Raw genomic sequence first — 16,926 nt, 5'->3', positions numbered from 1 at the left:
CACCACGACTTGTGGTGAGAGGCAGAGTTGTGTTTGAGGATGCAGTTGTTGACGTGCTTCCAGTACTATGTCTCTGTCCAGGAAGGCGCAACCTGACCTCGTCGTCACTAGCATCTTCCTCCACCTCCTCTGCTGACCTCATCTCTTGGCTGACTGTGGGTTGACAGTAAGTGGGATCTCCAACCTCATCATCATCACCCTGTGCGTTATCACACCCGTCGTCCTCAGAGCCAACCTGTTCCTGCCCTGACAAAAAACTAAAGTTGTCGCTCCAATCAGGTATTTGAGTCTCATCATCGTCTTCCTCATTGTCTCCACCAACAGGAGTTACAGTTTGGGAATGAGGGTCTACATTATGGTCAGAACCTTCTGGGTCTGGTCCTGGATCCGACTCATAAAGATTCTGGGCATCAGTGCAGATCATTTCCTCGTCTGGATTCACAGAAGCGCTGGAGTCGACCTCTGATTCCCAGGCTATAGTATGAGTAAACAGCTCTGCAGACTCAACCATCTGTTCTACCTCATACTCAGACGGGCAGCTGGAGATTTGGGAGCTGTGAGGAAGCAAGTGCGATTGGGGTGACACCTTTGAGGACTGGAGTATTTGTGATGTTGAAGTTGATGTGGAGGAGAGCCCACTTAAAGGAGCACTTGATATCCGTTGAAGCACCTGCTGTTTTTGTGCCTCATCTGGAATTTGTAGCGATTGGCGTGGCCGTAAGAAAGGGATCTTATCACATTGTCCGCTAAAAGAAGTAGACATTTTAGTTTCGCTGGAAGATGGTCTTTCTTCTGCAGATGTTACTGTTGCTTTAACACCTACCCCACGGACACAACCTTTTTTCCCCTTCCCAACACGCATATTCCCCTTTCCACCAGCAGCAGGCCTTTTTCCACTCATTTTGGTGGTTAACTAATTCACAACTCTGGAGTTGTTTGCACAAAAAAACAATGGATGGGAACCGAGCAGAGCAGAGTGGCCAAACTGTGGTATTAGGCCAAAACTATTGGCTGGGTTAGATGCAGAAAAAAATTATATTCAATTTGCAACCTGATGGAGGTCAGTATAGATGGACTAATAGAACAAGTCCCACACACAGCTAGAAGCCCAAATATTTTTTCAGATGTAGATGCAGAAAAAAATTTTATTCAGTTTGCAACCTGATGGAGGTCAGTATAGATGGACTAATAGAACAAGTCCTACACACAGCTAGAAGCCCAAATATTTTTTCAGAGGTAGATGCAGAAAAAAAATATATTCAGTTTGCAACCTGATGGAGGTCAGTATAGATGGACTAATAGAGAAAGTCCCACACACTGCTAGAAGGCCAAATATTTTTTCAGAGCTAGATGCAGACAAAAAATTATTTTTAATTTGCAACCTGATGGAGGTCAGTATAGATGGACTAATAGAGAAAGTCCCACACACTGGTAGAAGGCCAAATATTTTTTCAGAGCTAGATGCAGAAAATAATTATTTTTAATTTGCAACCTGATGGAGGTCAGTATAGATGAACTAATAGAACAAGTCCCACACACAGCTAGAAGCCCAAATATTTTTTCAGAGGTAGATGCAGAAAAAAATTATATTCACTTTGCAACCTGATGGAGGTCTGTATAGATGGATTAATAGAACAAGTCCCACACACAGCTAGAAGCCCAATATTTTTTCAGAGGTAGATGCAGAAAAAATATATATTCAGTTTGCAACCTGATGGAGGTCAGTATAGATGGACTAATAGAGAAAGTCCCACACACTGCTAGAAGGCCAAATATTTTTTCAGAGCTAGATGCAGACAAAAAATTATTTTTAATTTGCAACCTGATGGAGGTCAGTATAGATGGACTAATAGAGAAAGTCCCACACACTGCTAGAAGGCCAAATATTTTTTCAGAGCTAGATGCAGATAAAAATTATTTTGAATTTGCAGCGTGATGGAGGTCAGTATAGATGGACTAATAGAACAAGTCCCACACACAGCTAGAAGGCCAAATATTTTTTCAGAGGTAGATGCAGATAAAAATTATTTTTAATTTGCAGCCTGATGGAGGTCAGTATAGATGGACTAATAGAGAAAGTCCCACACACTGCTAGAAGGCCAAATATTTTTCAGAGCTAGATGCAGACAAAAAATTATTTTGAATTTGCAACCTGATGGAGGTCAGTATAGATGGACTAATAGAGAAAGTCCCACACACTGCTAGAAGGCCAAATATTTTTTCAGAGCTAGATGCAGACAAAAAATTATTTTGAATTTGCAGCGTGATGGAGGTCAGTATAGATGGACTAATAGAACAAGTCCCACACACTGCTAGAAGGCCAAATATTTTTTCAGAGCTAGATGCAGAAAAAAATTATATTCAGTTTGCAACCTGATGGAGGTCAGTATAGCTGGACTAATAGAACAAGTCCCACACACTGCTAGAAGCCCAAATATTTTTTCAGAGCTAGATGCAGAAAAAAATTATATTCAATTTGCAACCTGATGGAGGTCAGTATAGATGGACTAATAGAATGATGCTATGCCCAAAAGATTTTACTTCACTAGGTGCAGTAAAAAAATTGGTATTCTATACACAGGTGGTATATCTTGCAACACAGATAGGCTACTCCACTGACTAACACACTCTGCAATAGGCCAAAAAGGATTAGCTTTGCTAGATTCAGCCAAATGCTGTGAAAAAAACTTGCACAGCACTGGCACAGACCTGCCTGGCAAAAACTGATAGGAACTGATGTAACCTAGTCCTGAAAAGGACGGCAATTACAATTAGTCTTTACTCCCACAATCTATCTATTTAAGAGCACAGACCTGCCTGATAAAAGTCGTAGGAAATGCTGTAACCTAGTCCTTAAAAGGACTGCAATCACAACTATTCCCTACTCCCAAGCTATCTGTAGATTTGTGCGAAAATTGGCTTGAAATTAACAAGGTATAGCGCACACAGTAACAGCGGTGCCGTCTAACACGCAGCTGCAGCAGTGAGAAAATGGTGGCGACGGGGAAAATGGCTTGGTCTTATAGGGCAAGGACATGTGACATACACTGCCAATGACACATGCCCTTGCTTGTGTGAAAAAAAGCATTTCGCTCCGTGTGTGCGCTGTTGATAGGCTGACAGATTGCACCTCCCCACTGTAAATGCGGGAAAGAGAAAAAAAAATGGAGATCTTCATTATTCCTGCAGAGATCCATCCCCTGCCCCTCCCCCCACCCCGCTGTACACTCAAACTGCGTATTAACATTAATTTTCATCATTACTGAGAAAAAATCCAGTTATGATTTTGGTGCACGAACAGTTATCGAACATAACCTCGAACAGCCGAATTTTTCTCAAATCGTTCGTGTTCACCGAACGGCTCGAACACCGCCCAAAACAGCTCGAATTTGAGATTGGCGAACAGTTCGAGTCGAACAACGCTCATCTCTAGTTGTGGGCTAACACAACTTAAAACCCATTTTTGCTACTTTTTTCTTTATTTTTTGCCTTGATATTGAAAAGGCTTTTGATATTCTTCACTTGTCCTATTTATGACAAATGCTAAATATTGTGACTGATTCATAATTGCTGTTTCTCCACTTTTCTGGAGTAATTGTTCCTTATTAGTGGGTTTAGTACTTGTGCTTCATTATCTTTAAGTTTTGCGACAATTTTTAAATTGTCTTTCTTTTTTAATTTTTTTTTGATGTTTTCTTTGAAATTTTACTTATCCAGATGTTTTCGACAGGTTCACAAAATGTCAGTTTTACCAAATGTCTCATTTTTAGGGTACATCTCCCTCCAGTTTCCCTTTGGCGTAAGGTTTCTGGTTCAGTTTGTAATTTGGTGCATTTTTAGACGTGACTTTTCAAAGGATTTGTAACTTTTTGTGCAACAGGATTGCAAAAAAACAGTTAAGGACTAAAATAAAGAGCATTTTTGTTATTCTGTGTCATGTTCATGACCTGCATGTATAACTTTGAAGAATTTGGCGCAAAAAGTGGATACAACAAGACAAAAAAAAAAAGAAGAAAAGTGACTTCAATAAATCTCAAATAAGAAATCGGGACCTATGGATATTTCTTGGCCATGTTTTAAGTACATGACGAAATGCTGGTCGCCAGGCTAGTAATCTTGTTAGACCATGCTCAGAGCATGGTCTAATAAGCTTGTGTCAGTGCGGCACTGACAGGTATAAAGCATTGCAATGCTGGGGCATTGCAATGCTTTATACCAGCGATCAGAGTGCTAAAAGTTAAAGTCCCATAGAGGGACGAAACAAAAAAAGTAAAAATAAAAAGTTTAAAAAAATAAAAAAAAATATTTAAAAAAAATCACTAAATAAAAGAATATATATATATATTATACCCATAAATACTTATTTTTATGTAAAAAAAAAAATGAAATGTATACATTTGGTATCGCCGCGTCTGGAACGACCCGACCTATAAAACTGTCACACTAGTTAACCCCTTCAGTGAACACCGTAAAAAAAATAAAAAAAAATCGAGGCAAAAACTGCTTTTTCATCATACTGCTATGGTATAGCTGAAAACGTCATGTTGCCCCGCAAAAAATCAAGCTGCCAAACAGCTCCATCAGTGGAAAAATAAAAAAGTTATAGCTCTCAGAATAAAGCAATGCAAAAATATTTATTTTTTCTATAAAATAGTTTTTATTGTGTAAAAGCACCAAAACATAAAAAAAAGATATAAATGTGGTATTGCTGTAATCGTACTGACCCAACGAATAAATCTCCCTTATCAATTTTACCACACACGGAACAATATTAACCCCTTTACAGCCCATGACGTATTAATACGCGTCTGTGCCCTGGGACTTAAGAGCCTGACCCGTATTAGTACGTCGTCGCGATCGCGCGCGCACACAGGCCGTGCGATCGCGATCGCTGACGGGTGTCAGCTGATTGTCGCAGCTGACACCCGGTACTATGTGCAGGGAGCGGTCCTGCACCGCTCCCAGCACATTAACCCCCGTAATGCTGCGATCGAAGTCGATCGCAGCATTGCGGTGGCAAAGGGAGGTGATCGCAATACTCACCTCCTCTTCCGGCCTCCAGCGTTGTCTGCCTCGGCTTCCCGGGTGTTGCCATGACGACCCGATGTCGTCATGACAACATCCGGGTCACCAGGCAGCAGGAACATTGTTTGGTCATGCGCAGTGCACGACCAAACAATCTTCTCACTGTGCAGCGCTGACTGCCTGCATGGCACAGGGATGGTGCTCCATCCCTATGCTATGCAGGCGATCAGAATAAAAAAAGTGAAAGTCCCAGAGTGGGACAAAGTAAAAAAGTGTAAAAACTGTCGAAAGTGAGAAAAAAAAATTTAAAAAAATTGTAAAAATATTTAAAAAAAAATAAAAAAAATAATCCACCAAAAATAAAAATATAATGTGCCCATCAATAAATATTATTATGAAAAAAAGCAGTTTCTAAAATGGGGTCACTTGTGGGGGAGCTCCAATGTTTAGGCACACAGGGGCTCTCCAAACGCAACATGGTGTCCGCTAACAATTTGAGCCGATTTTCCATTCAATTTGTTAGCGGACACCATGTCGCGTTTGGAGAGCCCCTGTGTGCCTAAACATTGGAGCTCCCCCACAAGTGACCCCATTTTGGAAACTAGACCCCCAAAGGCACCTATCTAGATGCATAGTGAGCACTTGGAACCCCCAGGTGCTTCACAAATTGATTCGTAAAAATTAAAAAGTGGAAAAAAAAATACTTTTTCATTTTTACGGATTAATTTGTGAAGCACCTGGGGTTTCAAAATGCTCATCACCCATCTAGATAAGTTCCCAGGGGGGTCTAGTTTCCAAAATGGGGTCTCTTGCTGGGGGTTTCCACTGTTTAGGCACATCAGGGGCTCTCCAAACGCAACATGGGGTCCGCTAATTATTCAAGCAAATTTTACAATCGAAAATTCAAATGGCGCTCCTTCCCTTCTGAGCCCTGCCATGCGCCCAAACAGTGTTTTTTTCCCACATATGGGGTATCTGCGTGCCCAGGGGAAATTGCACAACAAATTTTGGGGTCCATTTTTTTCCTGTTACCCCTGCGAAAATAAAAAATTGGGTCTAAAGTAACATTTTTGTGAAAAAAGTTAAATGTTCATTTTTTTCTTCCACATTCCAAAAATTCCTGTGAAGCACCTGAAAGGTTAATAAAGTTCTTGAATGTGGTTTTGAGCACCTTGAGGGGTGCAGTTTTTAGAATGGTGTCACTTTTGGGTATTTTCTGTCATAAAGACCTCTCAAAGTGACTTCAAATGTGATGTGGTCCCTAGAAAAATGGTTTTGTAAATTTTGTTGGAAAAATGAGAAATCGCTGGTCAACTTTTAACCCTTATAGCTCCATAACAAAAAAAAATTTTGGTTCCAAAATTGTGCTGATGTAAAGTAAACATGTGGGAAATGTTATTTATTAACTATTTTGTGTGACATATCTCTCTGATTTAAGGGCATAAAAATTCAAATTTTGAAAATTGCAAAATTTTCAAAATTTTCGCAAAATTTCCGTTTTTTTCACAAATAAACGCAAGTGATATCGAAGAAATTTTACCACAATCATGAAGTACAATATGTCACGAAAAAACAATCTCAGAATCAGGGGGATCCGTTGAAGCGTTCCAGAGTAATTACCTCATAAAGTGACAGTGGTCAGAATTGTAAAAATTGGCCTGGTCATTAACGTGCAAACTACCTTGGGTTGTAAAGGGGTTAAAAAACAAACAAAAAACAATTCCTGAATTGCTAGTTCTTGTCCATTCTGTCTCCAAAAATCTGAATAGAAAGGAATCAAAAAACTTTATGTGACCAAAAATGGTACCAATAAGAACGTCATCTCGTCCCACAAAAAAAAAAACTCACATGACTCGGTGTTTTCATTGGCTGTAAGTCATAATCATCAACATTAACAGAAATAAACACTTGAAATAGATCACTCTGTTTGTAATGACTCTATATAATATGTGAGTTTCACTTTTTGTATTGAAGAACTGAAATAAATTAACTTTTTGATGATATTCTAATTTAGTGAGAAGCACCTGTACGTGATTCAGATAGAACCCCCAGTGGAATATTCCCTAAAATGAGGTTGATGGGGACACTGTGGACGCAGTGTCCGTATTTTTAGGTGTGCAGAAAAGTGCGGTCAATCACAGTTTTGTGCACTTCTGAAAGGAAGGAGACCGCTGAACAGAGGCCAGACAGAGTACAAAGTAACTCTGCTGCCTCATTTTAGTGAATGGATCCCTCGGGGGTTTCATCTGAATCACATCACTCAGAGATTTAGATGGAAATCCTGTTGTAAATGCCCAGCGTAGGGCACAGGATAAACGTAATCTAAAATGTTCCCAACAAAAGCTTCAAATCAATCCACAAAAAAACATGTCCCCACTAAGGTCTGTCATCTGTTAACAGAAATATAGGGGGCTTCCACATTATTGGTAGTACAAAGTCTTTGAAAAAGCGAAATGGCTCCTCACCCCCTCAAAACATTTTATTAATTTCATTGAGAGGTGTAGTTTGAAAAATGGGGTTACTAATGGGTGGGTTCTGCTCTTCTGTCTCCTCAGGGGCTCTTCCAGTGGATCATGGCACCTGTAAACCTTAACAGTAAAATCTGCACTATAATATGGCTCTCCTTCCTTTCTGAGTTTTGCACTGTGCCTGAAAAGCAGTTTCCGATTGCGTGTAGCATATTGGCGCACTCAGGAGAAATTGCACAACAAACTGAGAGATCAATATTTTCTTATTAGCATTAATAAAAATGAAAAATTTGGGGCTAAAACAACATTTTAGTGGTAAAAATGTAATTATTCTTTCTTCACCACCAAATAGTATAAAATTCTGTGTGGCACATATGGTGTCAACATGCTCGCTTCACCCCTAGATAAATTCATTGGGGGGTGTAGTTATTAAAATGAGGTCACTTATGGGGGGTTTCTGCTGTTCTGGCACCTCAAGGGCTCTGCCAATGGGACATGACACCCTCAAACCATTCCAGCAAAATCTGAACTCCAATATGTATAATGTATAATAATTTCCTTAATTGTGTCACTTTTGGGGGGTTCTCCACTGTTTAGGCATATCAGGGGCTCTTCAAACGTGACATGACATCCCCTAATTATTCCAGCAAATTTTACATTCAAAAAGTCAAATGGCACTCCTTCCCTCCCAAGCTTTGCCGTGTGCCTAAACAGTCATTTTCGACCACATATGGGGTATCGGTGTACTCAAGAGAAATTTCACAACAAATTTTGGGTTTCATTTTTTCCTGTTACCCAACATTTTTGTGGGAAAACTGATTTTTTTATTTTCACGGCTCAACATTATAAAATTCTGTGAAGCGCCTGGGGGTTCAAAGTGCTCACTACACATCTAGATAAATTCCTTGAGTGGTCTAGTTTCTAAAATGGGGTCACTTGTGTGGAGTTTCCCATTTTTAGGCACATCAGGGGCTCTCCAAATGAAACATGGCGTCTGCTCTCGATTCCAGACAGTTTTGTGCTTGAAAAGTCAAACGACGCTCCTTCCCTTCCGAGCCCTGTCATGCACCCAAACAGTAGTTCCCCCCACATATGGGGTATCAGTGTACTCAAGAGAAAATAGACACCACAATTTGTTGTGCAATTTCTCCTGTTAACCTTGTGAAAATAAAAAAATTGGGGCTAAAGTAACATTTTTGTGTAAAAAAAGTAGAATGTTAATTTTTTCCTTCCACATTGCTTTAATTCCTGTGAAGCACCTGTAGGGTAAATAAGCTTCTTGAGTTTGGTTTGGAGAACTTTGTGGGGTGCAGTTTTTAGAATGGTGTCACTTTGGGTATTTTCTGACATATAGACCCCCCTATGTCACTTTAAATGTGATGTGGTCCCTAAAAATAATGGTTTTGTAAATTTTGTTGTAAAAATGAGAAATTGATGATCAACTTTTAACCCTTCTAACTTCCTACCATAAATAATTATGTTTCAAAAATGATGCAGCTGTAAAGTAGACATATTGTAAATGTTATTTATTCTCTATTTTGTGTGATATAACTCTCTGGTTTAAGGGCATAAGGTTATTTTACTGTACAATGAATACTGTAAAAATAAACTCAAAAAACAATTGCAGAATTGTGGGGTTTTTCTGCAAGTTTCCTGTTTTCCTGTACAAAAAATGGTAAAATGAATGGTGTCATTCAAAATTACAACTACAAACAATCTCTTATACGGCTATGTCGATGGAAAAATAAAAAGGTTATGGAGATTGGAAAAGGGATAAGGGAACTGCAGTATGAAATATTCTGCTTTATATGGGCAGCAAAGGGATCATGGATTTCTAGCACTATTATATGCCAGCACAAATCGATGGACGTCTTGTCCATCTGAAATTTGTAAAGGTATTATTTAGACTTCCCAATTAACGTCTATTTGAATCAATGTTTTTTTTTTTTTAGAGTCGAATTCGTAGAATGTGGAATGACACGGTGAGAAAGCAGTCAGAGTCTTCCTTTATCACTGGAGAAATCAACAGCTCTGCGTCCCTCAACAGAGGTGAATATCAGTACTGTTAGATTGCTGCACTTAATGGCAAATTGTGATATGATGTTAATATGTGAAGCCTGATTTTCAACTAAACATTGCATTACATGCAGCCACAAATGTTACATTCAGTGGAAAATAAGTATTTAAAAAAAACAATTTCTGAACTTGTAAAAACAGAATAAAAGAAAATAGCACAATTGAATTTAAGCATATATTTTAAAGTAACAGTGAAGAAACAAGGATAAATTAAGTGCATGTCATAAACAATCGAGGCAATGACTTGGTTCTCATTTGTATGAATGCTTGATAGGTTATTGCTACCATTGCATGCTCCAACTTTCGATATTCAGGTAAGAACATAAGAATGGCTAAAGTAAGGTAAGAATATATCTGTGTATAGCAAGTGAACAACGTGTATTCTGGTAGCTATATATACCTTCTTTCAGTACAGTACTTTCCTTGTTTTTAAAGACAATTTTTTTGTCTCATTGTTGTGTTGTCTTCTGGGGTTTCATGGTGCCAGGATGTGCCAAGGTGTTGCCCTAGCACTTTTTTTGTGGCAGCTGGGGCAAGTACCTGCAGCTTTCCACAAAAGGCTGCAGAGATCTATGCATCTCCATACCCCACTTCCCCAGTGAATGTACTCTTTTCCAAACAGCTCACAGTCCTCCCAGACTTAGACGCCCAATAAAGAAAGCCTTATGTACGGATATCTTACAATACTCCACCTGCACGGGGACAGCATGCACTGTAGGAGACACTGCATTAAAAGAAAGGGATGAGCCTAGCAAATAGAAAAAATAAGCAAATTGGTTGTTTAAGTGGACTAGAGAGAATAAAACTAAAAACATGGGCCAAATTCTAATTTAAACAACTCACGTATACTAGTTATACATCCATCTAATTTTCTGTTAATTGTGCCATCCTTTGGTCGGATGAACCCACAGTTTGCATTTATTACACATCAGTCATTTTGTTTTGTAATTGTGCTGTTTTGCACCAGAACCCACAATTTATATTTTTAGACCTCGGCCATTTTGTCTGTAAATTGTGCCATTATGGGCCCAGTTCTAAAAAACGTTGTTCTTTCTTCTAACTATATAATGCAAAAGATTTTATTTGTGGCTTCAGAGATTTTTTTTCATATTCGAGGGAAAAGTGTGTTCATACAGTCGTGGAACATTGTTCAAAGATAGCCATGTAAAAGTAGTGAACACACAAGAGTAGTCAGCACTATGAATCAGATGGTAACATTGCTCTGCACCAGATTTCTTCCAGAACCTGTAGGGCTATCTCTTCATGGGTTGCTGCATGGCTTCAAAGTCACAAACATGCAGCAACCCCTTTGATTAGGAATAACAACCCACTCCTCAAGGGTTTGTCACTTAGATAATTAGAAGGACTGACTTCAAGTGTATGCCTCATTGAAAATGAGAACCAATATATGCCCTTTAATAACAAGCACGACTGGCCCAAATACACAGTGCAGGAATCAGGCATACCTAAAGGCACCCACTATTTTCATGACTGCTGCCACAGATATTAAAGCTCCATCTCTGTTTCTAGCTCCAGTTGTATTGATTCAGACCCTCTGGCCTGTAGAATAACACATCTGGTTGTCTTTTTATGAAATCTGCATTCCACAGTTTTTTCCTACAGATTCCCTTGAAATCCATGATAGAAAAAATTTTATGGACATAGAGGTACAGCAAGGGTACCTAGCACAGACTACATATTCGGATAGCCCAGATAGAATCTTATGCTTTTTACAAAAGTTATCACTTCACACTTGATTTCCGTAATTTTTTTTTGGTCTTGTGATACAAATTTTTACTTACTGATATATTTGGTATGCTAATATATATTTGGTATTACTGATATATTTGGTAATGGGAACAATGCAGTATATAAAGTGAAACTTCCCAGAAGAAAACTTGTTTGAAAGGAAGTTCTCCCCTAAAGATTCAATTTTTGTGACCTATTTGTAATTACGGCATAGTCTATGTATAATGGACCTATTTGAAAAGATCAACTCTTGTTTTGGCTGGTGACCACCATTTTTTAGAAGGTTTTTGCTCTGAAATGCTTTGAAAAGACACCATATAACACTAATTTGACACTTCTGCACATAACTATGGTCCATATAATGAAATGCAGTACAGGACAACAAGACCTAACAGAATGAAGGCGGAAGCTAAAGGATGGAGAGGGAGCTGCCGAGCTTTGAAACTCTGCTCTTGCTTCCCCCTTCACAGTGCCAATGCATCTTCTAATTGAATGCAGAAGTGCTTACTGGAGGATAAGGATACAGAAGAGGAAATCTGACAAGCTCTGTGTACAGCAGACATCTTGCTGCAGCTGAACTGAGCCTAGCCCACACTATAGGCTGCTGCTCTGTTTCTCACTACCTGTTAAGTTAGGAGCCATCTAGAAAATGATCTAGCCATTCTGAGCAGAGTAAAAATGAGAGCAAAGGTAATGCTAGAAAGTGAAGAGAGGAAAGCCATGCTGGATGCTACGTATAGGTGAGCTTTTTTGACAACTGAGGAGAGGGGCACCAGAGATGCCATTGACAAACTGATGTTGTTATCCAGGAGGATGATAAGAAGAATGAGGTAATCCAGAGAAATTAGCAAACTGGAGTCATGCCAAGGACAGCGGAGACGCATCTAAATAATTTAGTATAATCAGAAGCATAGTTAGCATGCGGGCAGAAGGGCACCCAGTCCACTGTCATCAGTCATCTTCTTTATGCCCCTCCTTAGGCAGAACACAGCAGTCAGATCATCACAAGCTGCTGCACTCAGCACCTTACACTGACTGAGCTTAGTTCAACTGCTGCCTATGTAGAGCACAGCAGCTGAGCTGACTTTGTCACTGACTACTGCGCTCTGCACAAGCAATAGCTGAACCGACAAAACTGGGATCAGTAAATGTCATGTGTAAAGCGCACCAGCCAGTGATGATTTGACCACTGTGCTATGCATATGGATCCCAGCAGCCAGGATCACAAAAATAAAGTAGTTTTAGGATCAAGTCATTTATTGAATGCCGTCTGTGCTCATCTTACCCAATGAACATTTTTCTATGATATAGCCCGGGCTACTCAATATTGGTCAGCAGCCAATTATGTTTAAGCTTCTTTCTTCCTGACAGTGCATGAGCATCGCACACAGTGCAAGTAGTACTTCCCATCAACCACCAATTCTTCACTTTTCCAGGTATCTGGGTAAGTGGGTAGATAAATATTGTGTAACTATTGTCTAAAAAATTAAAACAGTTATCAAACTCTTTTCTGTTATAAACACAGCCCCACAATAGCCTAAAAATAATGAAAACAAATTACTCATGTAGCCTCCGTCAATCCTTTGTACCACTGTACAAATCCCTCACGGTCTCCCTGATTCCTCTTCCTTTGGGGAGAAACAGTGCAAACATTGCAGCCAAACAGGGAACAACACCATCACAGCTGAAGCCAGTGATTGTCAGCAGGAGTCACACAGTGTCTGCACTGGAGGAGTAAGCAAGGAGACTGGCAGTGGTAAGGAGGAACAGCAGTATTTCAGTACAGTAGGTAAAATATTTTTTTTACTATTTTTAGACCATGGTGGGCCTGTTTTTAAAATGGAAAAATAGGTACACATCCCCTTTAAGGTTTGGTCTACACAATGGTTTTCACGATTAGTTATGGGTCGCAACATGACCCCATACACTTTCATTATGTTGCAATGTAGCTGGTCATGCTGAGATCTGCAATTCGTGCATCATCTGTCATACTCATAGCCATGTATATTTGATTTATTATCAGCTGCATCGTTTTCTATTTTCTGTTTTTTTATTTAAATAGTAAAACATAAAAACACTATATAAATTTGTTACTTGTTGCTATATCTTCCTGATCTGCAGAATAAAGTTAACATGTGATTTATACCACACGATAACCATAAAAATGAAACCTAAAAAAGGACATTGTTTTTTTGTATCTTTTACTTATATATTTACTGTATATATAGTAAATTAAATGGTGTCATAAGGTTCATGATGGAAGACATTAATAAAAAGTGTTTTAAGTACTGCTTCATATACTGTATATATGTATATACACTGAACAAAAACATAAACGCAACACTTTTGTTTTTGCTCCCATTTTCCATGAGCTGAACTCAAAGATCTAAGACTTTTTCTATGTACACAAAGGCCTTTTTCTCTCAAATATTGTTCACAAATTTGTCTAAGTTTGTGTTAGTGTGCACTTCTCCTTTGCTGAGATAATCCATCCACCTGACAGGTGTGGCATATCAAGATGCTGATCATACAGCATGATTATTGCACAGGTGAAAAAGTACATAGAAAAAGTCTTAGATCTTTGAGTTTAGCTCATGAAAAATGGGAGCAAAAACAAAAGTGTTGCGTGCATATTTTTGTTCAGTGTATATACATATATCTATTGTGACAGAGTCACTGGTATATATAAGGGGAGGTATGTGTCACACAGGTTGCTAGCCTGTGTGAACTGAAACCAATAAACTTTCTGCCAGCATGTTATATGCTGGTGGGTTAACTCACTTAAAGGGTGTGGTTTAATGGGAATGGCAGGGGGCGGGCGGCCATTCCCCCACCTCCTCTCAGGGTGTGGCTGAGCAAGGTTTAAATGTTCAGTCAGGACTTTTTCTCTGAGTAGTGTGTGGTCTGGAGATGTCTCCAGGCTGCGTTGGGCTGAAGCCAGAGACTAACACCGGAGGACAGGTGTTGCTGAAGACTTCGCTGTGCTACCTGCAGCAGGCCGAGCCTTGCTTGCTAATAGACTCTGTTGTTCTTTCTCTTTTGTTTTCCTGTTAACCCCCGAGAGGTCCTGTTTATTTTTATGGGACACTGCTGGAGTTTATGCCGTATAATAAACCTGCAGGAAGTTTTACCCGAACCGTGTGCCCTGTGTCTGTCTCTGGAGAGCTGATCAAGTCTCTTTACCACAGTTGGTGTGAGAGTGCGTGCAAGATTCCAGGAACACATGTACCTGCTACAGAGACCGGTGGATGTCCTGGGTGGAGGCAGCCAGCCAGCTAGAGAAGTCCGGCAGCCAGCCAGAGAAATCTGGCAGCATGGAGGAGCTCATTAAGCACCTGATGCAGAGCCAGCAACAGATGCACCAGCAGCACTTGCAAAGCCAGCAGCAGCACCAATAGACAACCAAACTGTTGCTGCAACAGATCCAATTGCAGCAAAAGGCGCAGCAGCAGCACCAGCAGGAGCAGCAACAGCAGATACAGCTTCTGGCGGACGCCATCCAGGGCAGGGCAGCCGCCCCACCCCCAGGGCCGACTGATGACTCCCACGTCAGGAAGGCATTAAGATGGGCCATGCAGAAGATGACCCCCCAGGGATGATGTAGAACCATTTCTGACAGTCTTTGAGAGGGTGGCTGATTGGAAGATACTTCCACCAGAACAGTGGGCAGAGGTCCTGGCGCCATATTTGTTGGGTGAACCCCAAAAGGCATATTACGACTTGGCACTGCAGGATGCCTAGGAATATGCCAAGCTAAAGACAGAGATCTTGGCACGCTTGGGAGTGAATATGGCGGTGAGAGCCCAACGAGTCCACCACTGGGTGTATGCCAGCTACAAACCCCCTTGCTCACAGATGTTTGACCTGCTTCATCTCATTCCTCATTCTGAAGTGGTTGTTGCCAGAGTCCTCCACTCCAGCCCAGATGGTCGAGCGGGTGGTGATTGATAGATTCGTGCACTCCCTTCCCAAGTCGCTACGGACTTGGGTTTCCCAGGACGATCCTCAGAATGCAGATGACTTCATCGGCCTGGTAGAGAGGTACAAGGTGGTTGAGAAATCCCTCGAGAAACCGGATATAGTCACTTCTCCGTACTGGGATACCGAAAAGGGGGCGGGTTCACCATGGAAGGGGTCTAGAGCCACCACTGGGGGGCGTTCCACTCCCACTGAAGGTGCCACAAGGACTGTTGTGAAAGATATAGTCTGTTGGCAGTGTCACAACCCTGGACACGTAGCCACCAGGTGTCATATGTCCCCAGAGCCCATGGACTGCAGCCTAGGCAGACGGGTCTCCTATTATGCTTATCCAGCCTGCAGTGTGGACTGTCGACCCGGCGAGGGGCCGCAGGCGTGTGCCGTGTCCATTAATGCGGTAAAGGTGCTTGGATTGTTGGACTCTGGGAGTCTGGTGACCTTAATCAGAGCTACCCTTCCCCACCAGTTGATCCCTTCCAAAACTGTGGGCATTCGGTGCATTCATGGGGACGCTAAGGACTATCCCATGGCCACAGTGACAGTGGGAACAGGCTGTGGTGCCCAGTCCTACGAGGTCAGGGTGGTTAAGGACCTGATAAATCCCGTCATACTGGGCCATGATTTTTCTTTATGTTGGAACTTGTGGGGGAAGGGAACTGGACTGAGTAGCGTGGGCAAAAGCCAGGAGAAGAACCCCCGATGAAGTCTCAAGTGGATGAGTTCCCACTGTGCATCTTTGCCGGCAGTGAGGGCGAGACGGTGACCGAGGAGGCCGACCTCCCTCAGTTAGATGTGTCCGGAGAGAACTTTGGGACTGCTCAAGTTCGGGGCCTGACCTTAAAGGGGGCGTTTGACCAGGTTACTGTATGTAATGGGGTTGCCCAAGAGCTGGGGGCCGATAACAGGTTCCCCCACTTTGCAGTTCAGGGGGATTTGCTATATCGGGTGGCTATACTACGGGGCAGTGAGACAGTGGAACAGCTGTTAGTGCCGGGACCATACAGACGGAGGGTACTGGATATGGCCCATTTACATTTTCTGGGGGGACACCTAGGGGTCGAGAAAACTCAGGAGAGGATTTTAAGAAGGTTTTATTGGCCTGGGTGTTACTGAGAAATTCTCAAGTATTGTAGGTCCTGCCCCACCTGCCAAATAACCGCTCCCTCGTCTCACTTCTGTAGTCAATTAGTCCCACTGCCGGTGATAGAGATCCCCTTTGAGAGGATTGCTATGGACCTAGTAGGGCACTTAGTCAAGTCAGCCCGAGGCCACCATTACATTCTGTTGATCATGGACTATGCGACCCGGTATCCAGAAGCGGTACTGCTAAGAAATTCATCAAGTAAATGCATAGCCAGGGAACTTGTCCATATATTTGCCAGGACTGGTCTGCCAAAGGAAATCCTAACGGACCAAGGAACCCCGTTCATGAGCAAGTTAATGAAGGAGCTTTGCAAGGTCCTCCAGATTACCCAACTGCGAACCTCCGTTTACCATCCGCAGACAGATGGCTTAGTAAAGCACTCTAACAAGACCCTGAAAGCGATGCTCAAAGTCGTAGAGAAAGATGGACATGACTGGGACTACCTGCTGCCCTTCCTGCTCTTCTCGGTAAGGGAGGTTCCACAAG

General features: G+C 41.4%; 1 protein-coding gene across 13 annotated transcripts in view; it reads left to right on the top strand.

Annotated features, from left to right (window-relative positions):
• The window catches only part of ADGRL3 (adhesion G protein-coupled receptor L3), a 1,088,292-nt gene that overhangs the window by 810,809 nt on the left and 260,557 nt on the right, over positions 1-16,926 (top strand). For all 13 annotated transcript variants that reach the window (XM_073686326.1, XM_073686314.1, XM_073686318.1 and 10 more), the window contains one exon: positions 9,446-9,542. In XM_073686326.1, the coding sequence (XP_073542427.1) occupies positions 9,446-9,542 (97 nt within the window). The remainder of the gene's footprint in view (positions 1-9,445; positions 9,543-16,926) is intronic.

Source organism: Phyllobates terribilis, unplaced genomic scaffold (assembly GCF_046119375.1).
Source record: "Phyllobates terribilis strain yellow unplaced genomic scaffold, ASM4611937v1 Scaffold_1__5_contigs__length_1240528914, whole genome shotgun sequence".
Lineage (NCBI taxonomy): Eukaryota > Metazoa > Chordata > Amphibia > Anura > Dendrobatidae > Phyllobates > Phyllobates terribilis.
Note: the sequence above shows the minus strand (reverse complement) of the source record. Positions and strands in the feature narration are given on the sequence as shown.